Source organism: Gekko japonicus, unplaced genomic scaffold, assembly GCF_001447785.1.
Source record: "Gekko japonicus isolate JY-2015 unplaced genomic scaffold, Gekko_japonicus_V1.1 scaffold1093, whole genome shotgun sequence".
NCBI classification, from domain to species: domain Eukaryota; kingdom Metazoa; phylum Chordata; class Lepidosauria; order Squamata; family Gekkonidae; genus Gekko; species Gekko japonicus.
The window spans coordinates 460,517-479,520 of record NW_015160243.1 but is presented as its reverse complement, the minus strand read 5'-3'; the positions used below and the strand labels follow the sequence as shown (position 1 = coordinate 479,520).

The 19,004-nt window shown below is 44.1% G+C and overlaps 1 protein-coding gene across 1 annotated transcript in view; it reads left to right on the top strand.

The window, feature by feature from the left end:
- DGKB (diacylglycerol kinase beta) overlaps nucleotides 1–19,004 on the top strand; it is a 398,712-nt gene that overhangs the window by 102,263 nt on the left and 277,445 nt on the right. Inside the window, exon 17 of the mRNA XM_015413478.1 lies at nucleotides 2,937–3,011. Within this exon, the coding sequence (XP_015268964.1) occupies nucleotides 2,937–3,011 (75 nt within the window). The remainder of the gene's footprint in view (nucleotides 1–2,936; nucleotides 3,012–19,004) is intronic.

Sequence of the window (19,004 nt, the reverse complement as noted above, 5' to 3'; positions counted from 1 at the left end):
GCCATGGCCTGCAAGGCCCGGTTCAGATCTTCTGGGCTGGAGTCTGACCGGCCACCCAACATCAGGTAGAGTGGGTGTCATCTGCATATTGATGGCACTCTAGCCCATACCTCCGGGCAATCTGAGCAAGGGGACGCATATAGATGTTAAACAACATCCAGGAGAGCACCGCTCCCTGAGGCACACCGCATTCAAGCAGGTGTCTTCGGAACTGCTGCTCCCCTAACGCCACTCTTTGTCCCTGACCCTGGAGAAAAGAGGCAAGCCATTAAAGGGCAAGCCCCTTTATCCCCTCATCGGCGAGGCAGTGGGTCAGCAACTGGTGGTCGACCGTGTTGAATGCGGCCAACAGATCTAACAACAACAGTGCCGCCACACCACCTCGGTCCAGATGTTTCCGGAGGTTGTCAGTAAGGGCGACCAGCACTGTCTCTGTCCCATGTCCTGGGCGAAAGCCAGACTGGAAAGGGTCTAAGATAATAATGATAATTAGTCCTTGTTTCACTAAAATATGCTTCCAAGACTGCAGGTTCATCAGGATAAACCCTTTTGCCAGTTGTCCTGCTGTCTAAATAGTGGATTTTTTGAAAGGCAATACCTTTTAATAAAGAAAGGAAGACAAACCTAAATCGTAATAACATAATAACATAAGAAAAGCCATGTTGAATCAGGCCAATGACCCATCCAGTTGAGCACTCTGCATCACACAGTGGCCAATCAGCACTTCAAAAAGGACAAGGAATGCATAATGGCAGGTAATTTTTGGAAAACATCAGTGTTACAAAACTCCAAGCACGTCCACCTGTCAGATGTCTGGTTTAGTAATCATCATACTAGTAGTTCATCCATCCAAAAGACAAAATCAGTCACCCTGCATTGAGTTTTTGTCTTTGGATCACCTCCAGACTAGGAAAAATGTATGTGTGTGTTTCTTGAGGATTTGACTGGCATCAATAAACATTTGATAAATGATCAGAGTGTTCCAATATGGCAAATTTACAGATCAGCACAGCTTAAATAAGAGATGTTCAGTACAATCGTAAGCAGAGTTACTGCTGTAAAACCTATTGACTTCAATAGGTTTAGAAAAGTGGAACTCTAGAAAGGATGGCACAATTTTTCCATATTGTTTTTGTGTCCATATCTGTTATGTTTCCAAACATAGTAAGATGCACATCTGTAATTAAAAGGGGGGAAAGCAATGCATTGCTTTGAATCAGAAGTGGGCAGGGGAGAGACATTTTAAAAATCACCTTCACCTATAGTATTGCCAAATGCTCTGGTGAAATTTGAAGGCCCAGTTATCACAAGCAGGCAGAAGAGTTGGGAAAAATCTGTTTTTGGCTATACCACTTGAGATCATTGGTGAGAGCTCCCATAATGGAATGCTCCCTTACCCCCCCCCCCAAGAAAGAAAGAAAGAAAGAAAGATTTCAATTTCTTATGACATATTTTTATGTGCAGGGGAATTTTTGTGCTCTGTAAGGAAAGGAACATTGAATTGTCTGATTCCCCCACCTTTAGTTTAAGGTGGTACAGTTCAGAGTGGGTCATCTGTTCATCTCCTGTTTGTGGGAAGTAGGCTTAGGCTGTGTGAAATATGAAGGGGTATAAACCAGTCATTCCAGTGGAAAATCCTGACAATTGTAGATGTAAAACAGGAAGGCATACCAAACCTTAGCAGGTTGCAGCTTGGTTTGCATTCCTTGTTAGTATCTCTCTGTAGATCAGTTTTACCTGCTTAAGACATTTGATGGATGGCAGTAACATCTGCTTATTTCCATCTGTGCCCCATTCACATATTCTTTCCCTGCCCAGCATAACTTGCTGTGCTGTATCACCTTGGTCATTCCCCCTCCCCAGCCTCCTTAATTTTCCTACATTGTGAGAATTGTGCTTGAAACAAAGGAATGTGGAGAGCCCAAGGCAAAGGAATGGTCAGCTCCCATCAGCCTCTACCTAGGATTATTGTGGTCTTTCTCCACAGTGGGGACCAAAGTAGCTTACTTTATTCTCCTGTCCTCCTTTTTATCTGCACAACAACCCTGAGAAGTAATTTAGGCTGAAAGTATGTAACTGGTCCAAAATCACCCAGTGAGCTTTCCAGTGAGATGGGAATTTGAACCTAGTTCTCACAGACCCTACTCTGAAGCTCTAACCACAACTACACTGGCTTTTACCAGGTGGCTGTTGTTGAACAGTAGCAAACAACCAGGCCTAGTTGAGTCATGCAAGTCAAGGGGTATCAAATGACCCAAAGGCTGAACCCAGGCCTAGGTTGTCAAATTCCAGTGGGACCTGGAGATCCCTCAGAACTGCAACAGATCTGTCCCCCTGGAAAAAATAGCTGCTTTGGAGGGTGAACTGTGTAGCAGTATAACATGCTGAGGTCTCTCCTCTCCCAAACCCTGTCCTCCTTAGACTCTGCCGCAAAATCTCCAGGATTTATACTTATACCTTATAGCTTATACCTTGAATAAAACTTTGTGGATCTTAAAGGTGCCGCTGGACTCAAACTTTGTTCTGTTGCTTCAGAACAACATGGCTACCCACCTGAATCTATCTTCATCCCATCTAGTTATGTGCTTGTTTGGTCAATGTACACACAGGGGCTGCAGACATGTGTGTGTTTCTTAGCAGCCCACCATGTTTGTATGGCCAATTACTCTTTAAAACTGATAGGTATTTCAAAAAAAAAAAAGCGAACTGGCAATCTGTTCTGAATCCTTGACCCTTCTTAAATGTAGATCTGCAGTTTTCTATATCCAGAGATTATGGCTAGCTGAACCATGTACCTTTATGAGTTCACATAATTGGTCTTGCTTTTTATAAAAAGATGAAACTGTGGTTTCAGTTCTGAATCCTGTTCACAATGATAAGTGGGTGACCACTGGCTAATAAAACCTGTTAAATATTCCTTGTTTCAACTCTTGCAGAATTTATAGAAAATTTCAGTATCTTTTGAATCCTCGTCAGGTTTACAGCCTTGCTGGAAATGGACCACTGCCGGGGTAAGTCTTAGGCTAAACGTTGTCCTCATGAATTTATCAAATAAAATACAGCATAATTAGAGCAAACTGAAGGTGACACATAGGAAGTATATGATTTTAGTGCATCAGCGACATAAATTTGAGTTAACGTTGCAGAAAGGAAAATTGTGTGGTATGAAGATATATAACACACACAACTCATATGGTAGCCATTTGCTGCTCTGCATAACTTTGTGGTATATCACATTTTTCATGTATGTCATTTTCTTCTGTTTCTTAGCTCTTTCTTATCTCTTGCTATGTTTGGCTGATAATACTGGCAGCCTATTGCCTTTAAAGTGCCACACCAGCTGGGTAAGATGTGGCGTGGAAAGAGGATCAGTTATTCAGTCACCTGTTATTATTTAATTATTTCAGTTTTTTATAATAAAAATCTTAATCAAAATGTGATTTTCATTGGGTCTTCTAAATTCTTTTAATATCCTCAACAATTAAGAAGCCAGAATGGTTTAACAACTGTACTCTCCATCTGTCCAGTTTCTGGATTGTACATATCTTCATCTTGAGAAGCAAGGAGAGATTTGACCTATTTGGCCATCCCTCAAAGAGGAAAGACTATGGAAAACTTTCTAATGATACCTTTTTCTGTGGTACAGATACCCTGTGGTACCATACATTAGGAACTAAAGTTATTATTTTTTTTAGCTTGAATCAATATCTGAAATGCAGTTCCTCATGTCATGTAATGACTCTGGTCATCCTACCTTTCTTGGCCCTTTTTCATAGTTCCTTTTTGCTTGGTTGTTTCGTCTAATTGCCTTCATTTACCCATTTAGGTGTTTCTTTAGTCATACAGTTGGAAGAAAGAGACCTTTTTTTTCTTTTTTTCCCTTTACCCCACTTGTTGGCTCTCTGGGTTCCTAGACACTTGAGACTTCCAAAATTGCAATTTTATGTGGGTGTTCCTAAAATGGGAGGAAAGTAGTGGCATTGCTTATGTTGTTTGGGCGTCACACTCTCTTTGAAGGAGTAAATTTATGACTCAGGAGTATTCCTAGATTATGGTTTTCTGCTGAATTCTCAGGTGAAGGCAATGACCAGGAACACATTCTGTCAGCTAATTTATAACTTGCATTCTTTCCCAGAAAAATCTTGCTTTCTGTAGTTTATGCACTGGAAGCCTCTCAACTGGATTACTGTACTGTATGGGTGTGCAAAAAATATATTCAGGATTTTTCGGGTTCAGGTGTATTGAACCCCCCCCCCCCAAATCAGCATTTCCCAATATTCCTGAATCTCAATACTGATATAGTCAATGGCCCCCATAGGGTATAATCAGCAATTGATGCAGGGGTCTCCGGGGGGGGGGGGAGTTTTTTGTGCGGTAGAGGTGTTACACAGATTGCCTAGGTCTGATTATAGATGTGCAGGCCAGTACATGTGTACAAGTGTTCTTTATACTCTATGCATATGAGCGTCAAATTGCGAGAGATAGCAGTTGGAAGGAAGAGACCTTTTGATTGAATAAATGGAGTTTTATTGTAACTAAATGCAAAGTTTACACTACTCACTTATGCAAAACTAACAACAATAGATCAATACACACAGAGCTAAGAAACAGAGAGGTGGTCGATAGTGACAAGAAGGGGTTGGTTTTAGATTTCGGCAATATTCACCTGATCTTGAGGGTCCGGAATCCACATGGCAGAAGGAGGACATGGCTGACCAGCAGTTCAGGCTCAGACAGAGTCTGAGGATACACTCTTATGGGTGCCCCAAGAGCTGTATAAAGGTTTGGGGCACAAAGTGTCAGTTAAATATGTTTTTGAGGAGCCAGGGTGGGCTGGCCTGGGGTGTAATGAGTAGCCAGATTAAGCTGGGTATGTGCAAAATGCTTGGCTTAAACCTCCAAGGTTCAGAAAGTCACCAGTGTTTGCGTTTCTGGGTGTCAGTGGCTCGATGTTGAGTGGGGAAGGGTGCTAGACCTCTGAAATTACTTTGAAGGAGACAGTGCAGTTTACCAAGGTGGTGCCAGGGTCAGAGGAGATGGGATTAGGGATTAGTAGAATGGCGAGGCTGGCTATCTCTGTTGATTGTATTGGTCATGGGGGTCCTGTGTACCTGCTTGCTCTTATCACTCCTATTTGGCTCAATTTCTCTTGAATCTGTTAGGCTGGTTCAAAAAAAAAAAGAAGTTTTTTCTGACTCCCTGTTACCTGCCCATGCCAGACCAATGTGAGGTGTGGGATTCTGGTTTTACTGCCTTACTGGCTGCCAGGTCCCTCCAAGGCTTTTGGGAAGAGCAAGTTTAATACAGGTATAAGGGGGGGGGGGGGGTAACAGAGGAACATTTCACTGCAGCTCTATATGCTGTTACCAGTGCTTCATATATTGCACTCTGTATTAATATAACCATAGATGGTTTTGCTTTCAGTGGATTATTGCTGTAAGATATTACATATAGATCACAGGATTACTTTATATTTTTATTCATTTTTGCATGACTGAAAAGCATTTCAGTTTTTAACTGTGTGCTTTTACTTATTCTGGGAAAACTGCAATAGCTAGATTTATAGAAATCACTGTGTCTTAATAATTATGAGTTTCAAGATTCTTGGTTTTTATACCGTTAAATTTAACTTAAGCAAAATACCTCCCTCCAAATATCTTCAAATTACCATTTGTGATTATTCAAGGTAACATGAAATAAAGCACTGTAATTCTATCATTTTAATGTCCTGTTGCAAGAGATTCATGATAGAAAGTAAGCTGTAGCGTACATCCACGAGAGGGCAATGTTCAGTGTGGATTTGAATCTTAGTTTAGCTTTCTTTTCCATAGTAGAGTGTAACATTTGAGAAAGAATCCTGCCTTGTATAAAAAGGATAGGAGGATGAGTTCAAGCAACTCCGAATCAGTTATCCCGCCAACATAATTTTACATAAAGTCTTTTTATTTAGTTATGGTTTTTCCTTATACATATTCAATATATTCCTAAATTTTCATATATATTGTTACTTTTCATTCTTTTGTTCTGGCTAATGTATTATATACACATGCACACACACTGCCTGTTATAGAATAACAGTACAAATTATAGTACAGTCATAAGAACATAATGTTGAATCAGGACAAAGGCCCATCCAGTCCAACACTCTGTGTCACACAGTGGCCAGAAATACCAGTGCCATCAGGAGGTCCACCAGTGGAGCCAGGACATCAGAAGCCCTCCCACTGTTGACCCCCCCCAAGCACCAAGAAGACAGAGCATCACTTGCCCCAGAGCCCCTATCTATACCTTGTGGCTAATAGCCATTGATGGACCTCTGCTCCATATGCTTATCTAATTCCCTTTTGAAGCCATCCATGCTTGTAGCCGTCACCACTTCCTGTGGCAGTGAATTCCATGTGTTAATCACTCTTTGGGTGAAGAAGTACTTCCTTTTATCCATTCTAACCCGACCACTCAGCAATTTCATGGAGTGCCCACGAGTTCTTGTATTGTGAGAAAGGGAGAAAAGTACCTCTTTCTCTACCTGCTCTATCCCATGCATAATCTTATAAACCTCAATCATGTCTCCCCTCAGTCGTCGTTTCTCCAAGCTAAAGAGCCCTAAGCGCTTTAACCTTTCCTCATAGGGAAAGTGTTCCAACCCTTTTATCATTCGAGTTGCCCTTTTCTGCACTTTTTCCAAAGCTATAATATCTTTTTTAAGGTGTGGTGACCAGAACTGCACACAGTATTCCAAATGAGGTCGCACCATTGATTTATATAGGGGCATTATGATATTGGCTGATCTGTTTTCAATACCCTCCCTAATAATCCACAGCATAGCATTGGCCTTATTTATTGCAGTCACGACATTTTCAGTGAGTTATCTACTACAACTCCAAAATCTCTCTCTTGATCAGTCTCTGCCAGTTCAGACCCCATCAATGTGTATTTATATTTAGGATTTTTGGCTCCAATGTGCATCACCTTGCACTTGGCCACATTGAACCCCATTTGCCATGTTGACGCCCACTCGCCCATCCTTGACAGATCCCCTTGGAGTGCCTCACAATCCTCACTGGTTTTCACCACCCTGAACAACTTCGTATCATCCGCAAATTTAGCCACTTCACTGCTTACTCCCAACTCCAAATCATTAATGAACAAGTTAAAAAGCAGTGGACCATTTCTGGAAGTCAAGGTAAACAATATCTATTGGATCCCCCTTGTCCACATGTTTGTTCACTCCCTCAAAGAACACTAACAGGTTAGTGAGACAAGATCTTCCCTTACAGAACCCATGCTGAGTCTGCCTCAATAGGTTTTGTTCATCCATGTGCGTGACGGGCAGCGGCAGGCGGCTGAGGGAATCGGCATGTTTCATGGCTTTATTTATTTATTATTATTTATTTATCAAACTTATACCCCGCCTTCCCCACAAGCAGGTTCAGGGTGGCTTCCATAAAAGCATAAATACATTAAAATACACAATATTTAACCATACATGTGGCGATGCACAAGGTCGTAGCTGTACCCCGCCATGAAAATGGACCAAGGTAGAGCCTTGGGGGAGACCATCTGTGGAGTCTGACGATCCGGAGCCAGGAGACTCAGAAGAGGCTTATGGTTCATCACCACCATGAAGGCCCGGCCGTAGAGATAGTGGTGGGATTTTTTTACCCCAGCCACTATTGCTAGCGCCACCTTGTCTATCTGTGCATAGTTGCGCTCCACAGAAGACAAGGTCCTAGAGTAGTAGGCGACCGGGACCTCCCGGTTATCTGGCAACCGATGACCCAGGACCGCCCCAACCCCATACAGAGAAGCGTCGCAGGAAAGGACCACTGGTAGCGCCTCATGACAACCGGTAGCGCCTCGTTATTTATTTTTTTAATAAAGATTTTATTGACTCTCCTAAAAAGGGGAGGTGTTTTGCTTAAAAGGAAAAATGGGGGGGTATATAGTGGGAGAAAGAGAAAGCTGAGTGATATATTAACTGGTAAATTAAACTGTTAGAAATGTCCAAACATTCTTCTTAGGCTTCTTCTCTGTGTTGTCAAACATCTTTTTTCAATCCGGTCACAAGTAGTTCTATGTTAGTATGTTAGTAATGTTCCTTTGAATTTCTGTTAAAAAGTCTCTTCAGGGCGCATTCAGAACCGCTTCTTTGCGTGCTGGTTACTTTTACACTCCCGATGACGTGGAGGAGCTTCCTCTGTTTTCCTCACCTTCCGGCTTTTTTCAATCGTCCTTCGGGTTGCTGTTAACTCTTTCAGTTCATGTGCTATAAATCCTCTTCCTTTCATGCCGTTTCAGGAGGTCTCCAGCTTTGAGAATGGTATTAAATTTCAATTTCGTTTTTATCCGCTCCCAAACTCTCCGCTGGATCCTCCTCCGCAACTGTTGACTTTTATAAGCGCTTACAAGGCACTTCTCGCTGTCACAGTTCAAACTTTTCCGTTTTTCACACTCCCCCGTCAGATTCATAGCCATAAATAATCCAAGCATTAAGCAGCCGGCTCTCACATATAAGCAAACGCCCAGACGGAAGTCCCTCCCTTCTTCTCCGCTTGCCTTTGCCCAGCTCCGACATCTTTTTTTAATTGTTTATTTTCAATAAAGTTCTTAAAATCCGGTAGCGCCTCGTTAAAATGGTGCAGGATGGAGTTAGAAATGAGCAAGTCCTTGACCCCCTGGAACGCCATTGCATGAGCGGGCGTCCAGACCCAGGGTGCGCCTTTGTCCAGGAAGACGGTGCAGGGGCTCCGCCATGGCAGCTTTCAAGGGAAGAAAAGCGTGATAAAAATTGAGCAGGTCCAAGAAAGACTGCAGTTCAAATTTGGAAGTGGGAGTCGGGGCCCCCGTAATTGCCCGAACTTTATCGTCCATGGGATGGATTACCCTGGGTATCCACTGCAAACCCCAGGAACTCGATGTGCAGCACCCCAAGGAGACACTTTTCTTTCTTCACCTTGAGGCCGGTGGAGTCGAACCTCTGGAGCACTGCCCGGAGCCGGTCAGCGAAGGTGGCAGAGTCCAGCGCTGCGATGATGACATCATCTAGAAAAGGTTGTATTCCTGGGATGCCTTTGAGGAGGGAATCCATGAATGACTGGAAAATCCCAGGAGCTATACATACCCCTAAGTGCAGCCTAGTCACCTGAAACGCCCCCTTGTGCATAACGATGGTTTGTGCCTCGGCGGCGGCTGCATCTACCAGCAACTGCTGGTAAGCTTGCGCCAAATCTAACTTACCAAAGACCTTGGCCCCTGCAAGGGAAGCTAAGATTTGGCCTACCACTGGGAGCGGGTAAGCGTGGTCCTGCAAGGCTTTGTTGATAGTGCACTTATAATCGGCACATATACGGATGTCACCGTTCGGTTTGACCGGCGTGACAATGGGGGTCTCCCAGCGCGCGGATGCAACCAGTTCCAACACCCCTTTCTCGACGAGGCGGTCGAGCTCAGCCTCTATTTTGGCCCTCATTGCTATGGGAGGGAGCCTTGCCTTAATGCGGATGGGGCATACATTTGGATCAAGGTCCAGAGAAATCGGGGGCCCGGTGTACCACCCTAGGGACCCATCAAACACCTTGGGGAACTCATTGCAAACCAACCCAAAATATCTCGCCTGGATCTGGTGAGTCCCCATCAACTTCAGTCCCAGGGGCACGAACCATGAGAGTCCCAATAAACTGGACAAGTGCCCCTCCACCACCAACAGGTCCAGTAGTCCCGGAAAGTGCTGGAACTGGACCCGGAACTTACCCCAGCCACGGACCACCACAGGGTTCTTATTAAAGTCCCACAACATGAGACCCTGTGGCTTGTGCAACCGGGGCTCCCCACATGGGCATAGCGAATGGAGGGTATCGGCCGAGATTATAGAATAGGTCGAGCCCGAGTCGACTTCCATCTTACAGGGAGACCCCTCAATATGGACAGTCACATGCACTTTGTCCGGACCATTGGGGGATAAGTTACATATCGTTAGTTGGTGCTGTTGGTGGTGGTCCGAAATGGTGTGGAGCTCTGATGCATCGAGCTGCACCGTTGTCTTCTGCTGTTGTCCCTTGGAGTGGCAAACTCTTGCCAGGTGTCCAGCCTTGTTGCAGGTCCTGCAGGTTGCGTTCCGGAAATGGCACGACCTGCGCTCATGCGCATCTCCGCAGCTGGCGCAGGGGTTTGAAGACAGGAAACCCTTGTTGCCTGATGATCCCGCTGGACGCTGTGAAGGACAAAGAACCTGTAGAACCTCCTCCTCGTCGGACCCATCAGAAGCAGCCGAAGCGTCTGTGCGGTGTACTGTCTTGCCGTGACTGTCTTGGTGCGTCTTTTCGTAGGCCGCTGCCTCCTTTAAGGCCATGTCTAGCGTCAGATCATCATGGCTGGCCAATTTTCTGTGGAGCTTTGGTTCTCGCAGGCCCACTACAAACTGGTTCATTAGCGTGTCTGCCAGGCTAGCGAATGTGCAGCGGGTGGTGGCCCGATGGAGCCCGGCTAAGAAATCAGTCGTGGTCTAGTCTAGATTCTGGATGTGCACAAAGAAAGTGATGCACTCAGCAATCTTAGTGGGCTTGGAAGCGAAGTGGTCCGTCAGGGCTTTTACCAAGACCTCGTAAGTCTCCTCTTTTGTGGTCCGTGGGCGTCTCAATGCCGCACATGCTGAGAAGCCATGCCCTTTATTAATGATGACATTATGGCACTCGGTACGGTTCTCCAGATATTCTAGTCAGGTTTCCCATTGCTCGGGATAGGCTGCGTTGAACTCTGGATTGGTGCCCTGGCTGGCGGCCATCTTACGGATTTGTGGAGGAGATGTGTGGAGCTCAGGAGCGGTGGTGGCTGGCGTCGATGCAATGCTGTGCTCGGAGTCAGCAGTGCGAGGTGCGGAGCCTGGAACGGTGCGGAGAGCGGAAACCGGAGAAGTGGGGCGTGAAAACAGAGCAGCGTGCCATGGTCTTGGTGCTGGGCTTGATGCGAGGCTTGGATCTTCTTGCTGGTCGTTGTTCATGGGAGGTAGAATCCCACCTTCGTCGCCACTGAAAAATACTGAGACTTACTTAGTGAATTCAGCTCTCATACTTTATTTGGAGAAGAACAAGACAAAGTAGCCGGCTCGCAGGCCGGCTTATATGCCCCAAGGAAAACACACACACACCACACCCGTGAATGGTCTATTTACACTGATTAGATTATTCCTGGGGAGCCTAGATTCCCGATTGGCTGGTAACGTCTATTGTGTTTGGGAGCGAAGCTCAGGTACCTCACCTGACCACATGTGGAACCGGCCGAAACTGGATCGAGCACATGGCTAGGTCAGGACACAACATTTAGCTTCCCTTCAATTTCTGTATCTACCTTTAGTATTCATTTTACATATTGGTCATCCAGTGGTCTTACAGTTTCTGCTGGGATTTCTGGTACAATTGGAGTGTGTGTGTGCGCACACTTCTATAGCATGAACCATGAAACCACATTGCTATACTTGTTGTCATGACCCCAGGGGGTCTCCACCTTCCACTGCCACCACCCTGGATTTATGGTCCCTCGAGAAGGCCCGGGGTACCTTCCCAAGCCCCTTCAAATGCCCCTTTATAACCAAGAAATCACAGGCGCGATTGACCCAGGCAGAGGAAAAAAACCTTTAAACATAAAGGGTTTATTAAAAGCAACACTGCAGCATGGAAAACAAGACAAGGCAAGATGCTTTAAAAGGGTATAACAGTGTGAAAGGCAAAATAAACATAATCTAACACAGCTACCTCGTCACTTAACTAGTTACTTCTTAAAACCTACAGCCTTCCTACCAGACCTCTTGCCTGTACACTCACTCTGCTCTCAGTGAGGGATCCTTTCCTCTCAGACCAGCCTTTTCCCCTCAGTGATTCCATGAGAGGGAAAACCGCAGAGGGCCAGAAAGAATAGTTTCCTCACAACACACAGAGTTTATCACAGTCCCTTCAGTTTAGCTCTGCAAGAGGGAAGACCACCATTTTCCACAGCTCACAGCTAAACTAGAATCTCCTCGCAGAATCTTTTTAACTCCCATTGGCTATAGCCCGTTGCTAAGCCTTATGGGGATTGTAGGCTGTCTGTTTTCACTGCCATGCAGGTCTCTCCTGGGACCAGGCCGCACGAGGCCCTGCTCCCAGTCCTGCACAGATCATGACACTTGTATTTCTCAAATTGCAACACTCCCAACAATACCTATGGCAAGCTGCTTTTGAAAATGAGGGTATTATCAAAAGCAGCTTATGGTATACTATACATTGGACCTCAACCATTCAAAGGGGAAAAAAGGCTCTGACTGAATCTAAACAGCTGTTCAGTTTGTTGTCTGTTTGATTCTCACACTCCTTCTTTTCAGGATGGTTGTTTCTTATGAACATATCAATCAATGTAAGGCCATGCAGTACTCTGCACAAGAAATGTCTATGTTCATAAAACAGGCAATCTTTGCAATGCCTGCTATCCTGTATATACACATACTGACAATCTGAGTAGTTAGCTTTGTGGCACTGAGGTTTAAAAAAAATGGTGGCAAGACTTAAAATTGAAATTAATGAGGTCAAGAGTTTAATATTAATGTTACTATTAAGAGTCGAGATGAAAAACTAGATATGAAAAAGGATAAATGTGAGAAACCACGCAGTTGCTACAGCTGAGTTTCAGTATAAAAGCTACAATACAGTTATAGAAAGTCACAGTTAACTAAGTGACATGAAAATTGCCATTCTCATACATTGTGCAATTTGAACTTGCACCTGTTTTTACCCTGAAAACAGTTTCACTGTTCAGTGGTTATATCTCTATGGGAGCCATCTACTTCTGTCAACAACTGTTATTGTGAATTTAATTATGCTGAAGAATCTGAAATTCAGCCATTATTCACCTCATAGGTAAATAATTGTGCAAGTAGCAGTTGGACTGTAGCGCTGTGTGAAACAGCAAGGATGTCATCATTTATCAAAGGCTTTGTGCTGGAAACATTCCACAATCCATTCAATTCTATGGTTGAAATGTCAAAATTCTGTGGATTTTATACGTAACAATTAGAACTTTGGTGTGTGTAAAATTTCTTAAGGATATACGGTGAAAAAAGGAAATTTAAGGGAGTAATTTATAATCCAAAGTATTGATTCTATCTAATTGTAGTATTTGCTCCTCTATTCTTTACAAGTTCTGTGCTATACTCTAAATGGTTGTGATATCTAGAAGAAAATAGGAAACCCATGTGTGGCAGAACAGGCCTGCTCTGGCATGCAGGCCCTGTACCACCCTGCTCTCCAAAGTTTTCCCTATATCTGGAGAGGATTTTCTTTCTCTACTGGGTAGCCCGCCACCACCACCTGACCTTTATAGGAACTGTTCACTGGGAGGGTCAGGACTCCTACCTTCCAAGATCTGAGGCATTGCCTCTGTGTCTCCTACTGCCCCGCATCTGGTCACTATGGGGACAGGTTACTGCCTTGTGCACCCTTGGAGGAATAGCCTCTTGCCAACTGCCTGTCTTCCTCCTGGCACTCTTTTTAAAATAGGGTGAGGGGATCTATGTGAAACAGAGAACCACTACGAGTATCAAAAGTTATAAAGTATTTATTAAAAAGAAAATGTTCACAAGCATACTTTCAACACAGTACCACCTTGAGCAAGGGATTCAAAAGAAATGGGTAAAACACAAATCCTCTGTCCCTCTCTCTATACATGCCCCATCAGATGTTAAATAGGACAGGCTGCTAAAGCTTAGGGAGTTACAGGTCTGTACAGAGGTTTAATTACCTTGAAGCATTTCATAGCTCTCTGGGGCAGCACATGGTCAAATGACCGCCTCCTCAGTTAAGAGTTCTGTCTGCCCTGATGGATCCAGCATGAAAGGGACATCCTCCTTGCTGCAAGGAATTTTTGTCAGATCTGTTTCTCCTCCCACTGACCCAGTCAGGCCTGATAATATTGGAATTGGGAATCCTGTCAGGGAGGCAGGAGCAGCTAGGGCGCCTAGTCTCCACCTGGCCTATGGAGCATGGTCCTTTAAATTGTTTCCTATGGGCAGTAGACCTGGTCTCTTTACAGCCCACATCTACAACGCATAGGGAAGAATGACCTTTTGAAGTTTAAAGGGCCCTGCACCAGGGACCAGCTGTGGCCAAATGGGGTCCTTCCTTTGCCTTCCTCTCTGTTCTTATTGCCTTTGCAGGGGAGGCCATTACAAAATCATGGTTGAAATTCTGTATGTAAAACCTAGGAATAAATAAATAAATGATTATTGTTTTCATTAAATATCAGAAGTAATGTTCCAATATTTCTGGAACAATATTAATACTTCTGATGTTTAATTATATTTAATATCTAATATAGAAGTTTAGCTTTGAGGTTAGACAATTGTACCTCTCTATGACAAGCTTGCCAAGAACTTTTCAAATAAAATTGAATGTATCCAGCCTGAGCTGCATTCCACATAACTTACAGTTCAGTTGCTGATGCTTCCATGTGTCAGGGTCATTAATATTTTCCAGTTTGTGCATTCGATACACAGAACCACTGGACAAGTGAGGATCAACACTTATATGTTCAACCCTTGTTGTTCTTGCCTAGTTAAATTTGTCAGGGAGAGGCTAATTTATGGCTGGCTGAATGATTAATGCCATTGCATGAGAGGTCCATCCCCAATTTCCTCAGGAAATGCAGATTTTTATCTTTAAAATCTTCATGGATTTGAATAACTTGAACAATAGTTCATTGATCTGATAATGAGCCCTTAATCTGTCTGCTGGTAGTTAATGACTGAGTGTTGTAACTATATGAACTTATGTTTGTGTTTCTGTATAGTGGTGATGCTGTCTATGTGTGTCTATGCAATGTGTATTCAGGGACTGCTGTTTGGTTGTGTTGCTTTGTTCTGCATCTCATGCTTGCCTAGAGATAGGCTGGCCTGGGGCTGCGTTGCACATACAGACCATGTGCTTCCCTGGAGAAGGTATCCCATCCTGCATCGGGATAGAGGAGACACCGCGCCATTGCACCCACTTGGAGAGTTATGGAAAATCCCCCAGCGAACCCCAACATCACCGGAATGCCAGGAATCACGTAACCCTCTGCACCTAATCTGGTTTGGAGATCTGAAGACAATAGCATTTATGGCCTTGGAGCAGGCACCAGATCTGCAAGTCAAGAGGTGTCCATGGGAACGGAAGATTCACACCTCACCAAAAGGCACCTTTGATGTAGGGATAGGATCTGCATATTGCCACCACCCCTTAGTAGAGCGTCATCCCCTCGTCAACCCCCCCCTCATCCAGTAGTGATAGTTTAGGGGACGGATTTGATAGTTTATGGCTGGATAGCACATGCCCCAAAAAGAGTTTATTTAAGGAGAAACTCTCCTTTGTCTCTCTGGTTAACCCACCTTCCCCATAGCAGTGCACTAAGGTGCTACAAGTGACTCTACTACCTAAGTTCTCCGGGAGTCGCGACCCAGAGAGCTCACACGTGGTTTGGCTGGTCCTACCTGTGTGCCTTGGAGTTCACAAGCTGCTGCTTTCGGCTGCCCAGCGTTCCAAGGAGGGGAGTTCTTCCTCAGCTGGACCTCAGATGAGTATAGCCGTGCCCCATTGTGTCATCCCCATTTTGATGCTTTTGTTATTTTCTATGCTGTAATTGTTCTGATGTACTATTGTAACTAAGGAGCTTGTATAACTGTGTGTGTGATTCTGATTTTGTATGACTGCAGAAACCTTTAGTAAAGACAACATTTATTCTTAATCCTAGCGTGTTGTCTCACTTCCTGGGATATAGCGAGCGTCTCATTGGCCATCTGACCTCTGTATAGACTGGTATAGAACTTACGCACAGCCACAACCACCCAACTTCCTTGGTAGATAACTTGGATTGGGCCTCCAGGAATTTCCTGGAGAAGTTGGCATAACAGTGTGGGCAAACAAACTGAAAAATCCAGATTTGATGAAAATTCTGTTATTTGGAAAAATTGATTGAGGATGCACTGAGCTTCCCCTGAAGGGCTAGGTTTGCAATCTGGGAGTGATTGTGGGCTCAACTCTATATCTTTTTTTTAAAGCCCCCGGAGGGGATTTTTTATTGCATTTTTCTATAAACTACAACAGAAAAAAGGGAGGGGAAAACTACATCTATGGGAGAAAGGAAAAAAACACCAAACCAAAAACCCAAGTATAGGAGATCATTACAACAGTTTGTATCAGTGTTAGTCTAAAATGCTATGATTACATTGAACATAGTCGATCAAGCTATATTATTTATCTTTAAAACCATTTTTAACTGTTTAAAGAAAATTATAAGAGCATCATTAACAATAAAAAAGCTTTAAGGCACCATTCAGAGTTCTTCAGCCTTCATTTTTTTAATCTTTTCTAATCCTTAATTGATATTCTTTTCAAAGAGTCCTCATTGGAAGTAGCAGAATCCATTTCATCACTAGGCTTGCTGTCTTCTTCTTCCTTGCTGTCCTCACCGGACTCTCCCAGTTGCAGTCTCAGGAACTCTCGCGCTTTAGAAACAGAGTCAATCTTTTCTTTTTTATCCTGCAGTTTGAAAATGACACCTTCGGGGGCCAACCATCTGTAAGGAATGCTGTTCGTTTGTAAAAAAGAAAACAAGTCTTTATACTTCTTCCTCTTCTTTCTTAATTTAAATGGAATGTCTTTTAAAATCCTGATAATATCGCCTCCAATTTTTAAGGGTGTTCCTGTAGTTGCTTTCAGGATTTGATCCTTCACATGTCTCTTCGAGAATCTAACCGTTATCTCTCTAGGCAGATTATTTTTCATGATATAAACGGAATAGGTTCTATAAACCACATCCATTTCACTTGCAAGATATTCTGCTTTTAAATCTGTAACTGGGGCTAGCGCATCACTCAGCAGTTTTAGATTCTCTCCTTTTTCTTCAGGGACCCCTTGGAACCGGAGGACTAGATTAGCTTTTTCCATTTGTAGCTGCAAAAGTTGATATTCATCTGAAGCTTGCTTCTTTTCCAGCATTTGGACCTTTTTAAAAACCTTTTTGGTGTTGGCATCCATTTCCTTCACTTTTTCAGCTGTTTGCTCCGTGTTTTGTTTTTTTGGGTTTTTTGTAGTCCCAGTCAGTTGGAGCTGCTGAGCTGCAAAGTTCTGGTGTAAAGTTGTCAGTTGTTGATTGATGTTCGTCATCTGGTCCAGTAGAGGATGCAAAGAGTCCGCTAGCAGTTTAGAGAACTCAGTGGTATCTTCCAGCCGCGGGCTCATGCTCCCCGGTGGTTTCACTTTTGCTAGTCTGTCTTTCTCCGTTTTTTTACCCACCATGTTTTGGATTGTTTACTTTTCTAAGAACTTGCTGAAGTCTCTGACATTCGCCCAAACGCTTACAGGCACTCTAGTTGATCTCTTAAAACAGATTTCAACGCTTTTATTTCTGCTCCTCCTTGGCAAATTGCTTTTCTCTTTGTGCATATGGGAGGGGCCCCTCCCCCGCTCGCTCGTCTCACCGTTCCCAGTGGGGCTTTCTTTTAAATTCCTGACATTTCGGTTTAACTCGACTCACAGTTCATTGATGGTCCGAAGACCTCGTTCAAGGTACATTTTATATGTCCAATCTCCAACACTTGTCCTGGTCAGCGGCTCTCATTCTATTATAGACGCAGCAGCGGCAGGACCGTCAGGGCGGAAGAGCGCCTCAATTCCCCAGCAACACGCTGGAGAAGAGGCCACCCTTCAAAGCCCCATGGCTAGGAGCCTTCCACAAAGGCTCCGAGGGGGTGGCAACTAGTCACCTCCTCCAAACCGCTGGCGCGCGGATCACTTCCCCGGGAGGTCCAGGAGAGGCGTCCACTGTCATGTCACCATAAACATGGTAGTTGGCTCAGCTCTACATCTTGACAGGTAGATTGCAGACGGTATTTTACCAGTTTAGGTTGGTTCACCAGCTGTAGCAGTTCCTGGAAAGAGCTGAGCTGGCCACAGTCCTATGTGCTTTGGTAAAATCCAAATGGGATTACTGCAATGCATTTTATGTGAGGTTTCATCTGAAGAACATCCAGAAACTTCTAGTGTGGAAACTACAAATATAGCTGCAGGAATTCTGCCCCAGTGGTTATGTTGTTCTAGTGATATGTCAGTTCTTAATTTGCTTCTGGACCCAATTCAAAGTGCTTCTAACTCTTCAACTTCATACAGTTTCATTAGTCAAAAGTAGTCTCCCCAGGTACCTGGTACTGTTTTAAATGAGGGATGGATTTTCAAAGCACTGACGATTCATGAACGACCTTATAAAGACAGTGCCATGGCTTTTGTCTTGTCTGTTTCAGTAATAGAAACTTTGTTGTACCAAAGGACCCTTGGTTGTTGTTTTTGCTAACTAGGTATTTTAATCTGTTTTATGGGCTTTCTTTTGAGGCTGGTTTTATTATCTGTTAACTCCTTTTTATCAGTGCCCTGATCTGGATAGTCCAGGCTAGCCCAGTCTTGTCAGATCTTGGAAGGTAAGCAGTGTTGGCCCTGGTTGGTATTTGGATGGGAGATCACCAAGAAATAATATCAGCTTTTATTTGGGCCAGCTATTTCGGAAGCCAAATCAGATTGGAGAATCTGATTTGGCTGAATAAATATCCAAATAATGCCGATAAGGTGTTATTTGGCTATTTATTTGGCTCGGTATATACCGAATGCACACCCCTACTCAGAAGCTGTTTTCAGGGATAAAACAGACTAGTTTGAGAAAGAGACTCTACCCGGGCAGTGGCAGCATCCACAGCCTTCCTGTGAGGTGTGTCATTGGAAGATATCTGCAACACAGCTACTTGGGCCACGCCTCACACATTTGTGAGGCATTATGCCCTCGATGTTCATCTTCATCAGCGTTCAATTGTGGGACGAGCGGTGTTGCTGGTGGCACAGATTTAGGACCTCAGCTCCCTCCTCCAGGTAGGTGGGCATTACTTGTCAGTCTCCCAGAGGTGTGATGCACACAGACCATGAAGAAGATAAACAGGTTGCTTACCTGTAACTGAGGAT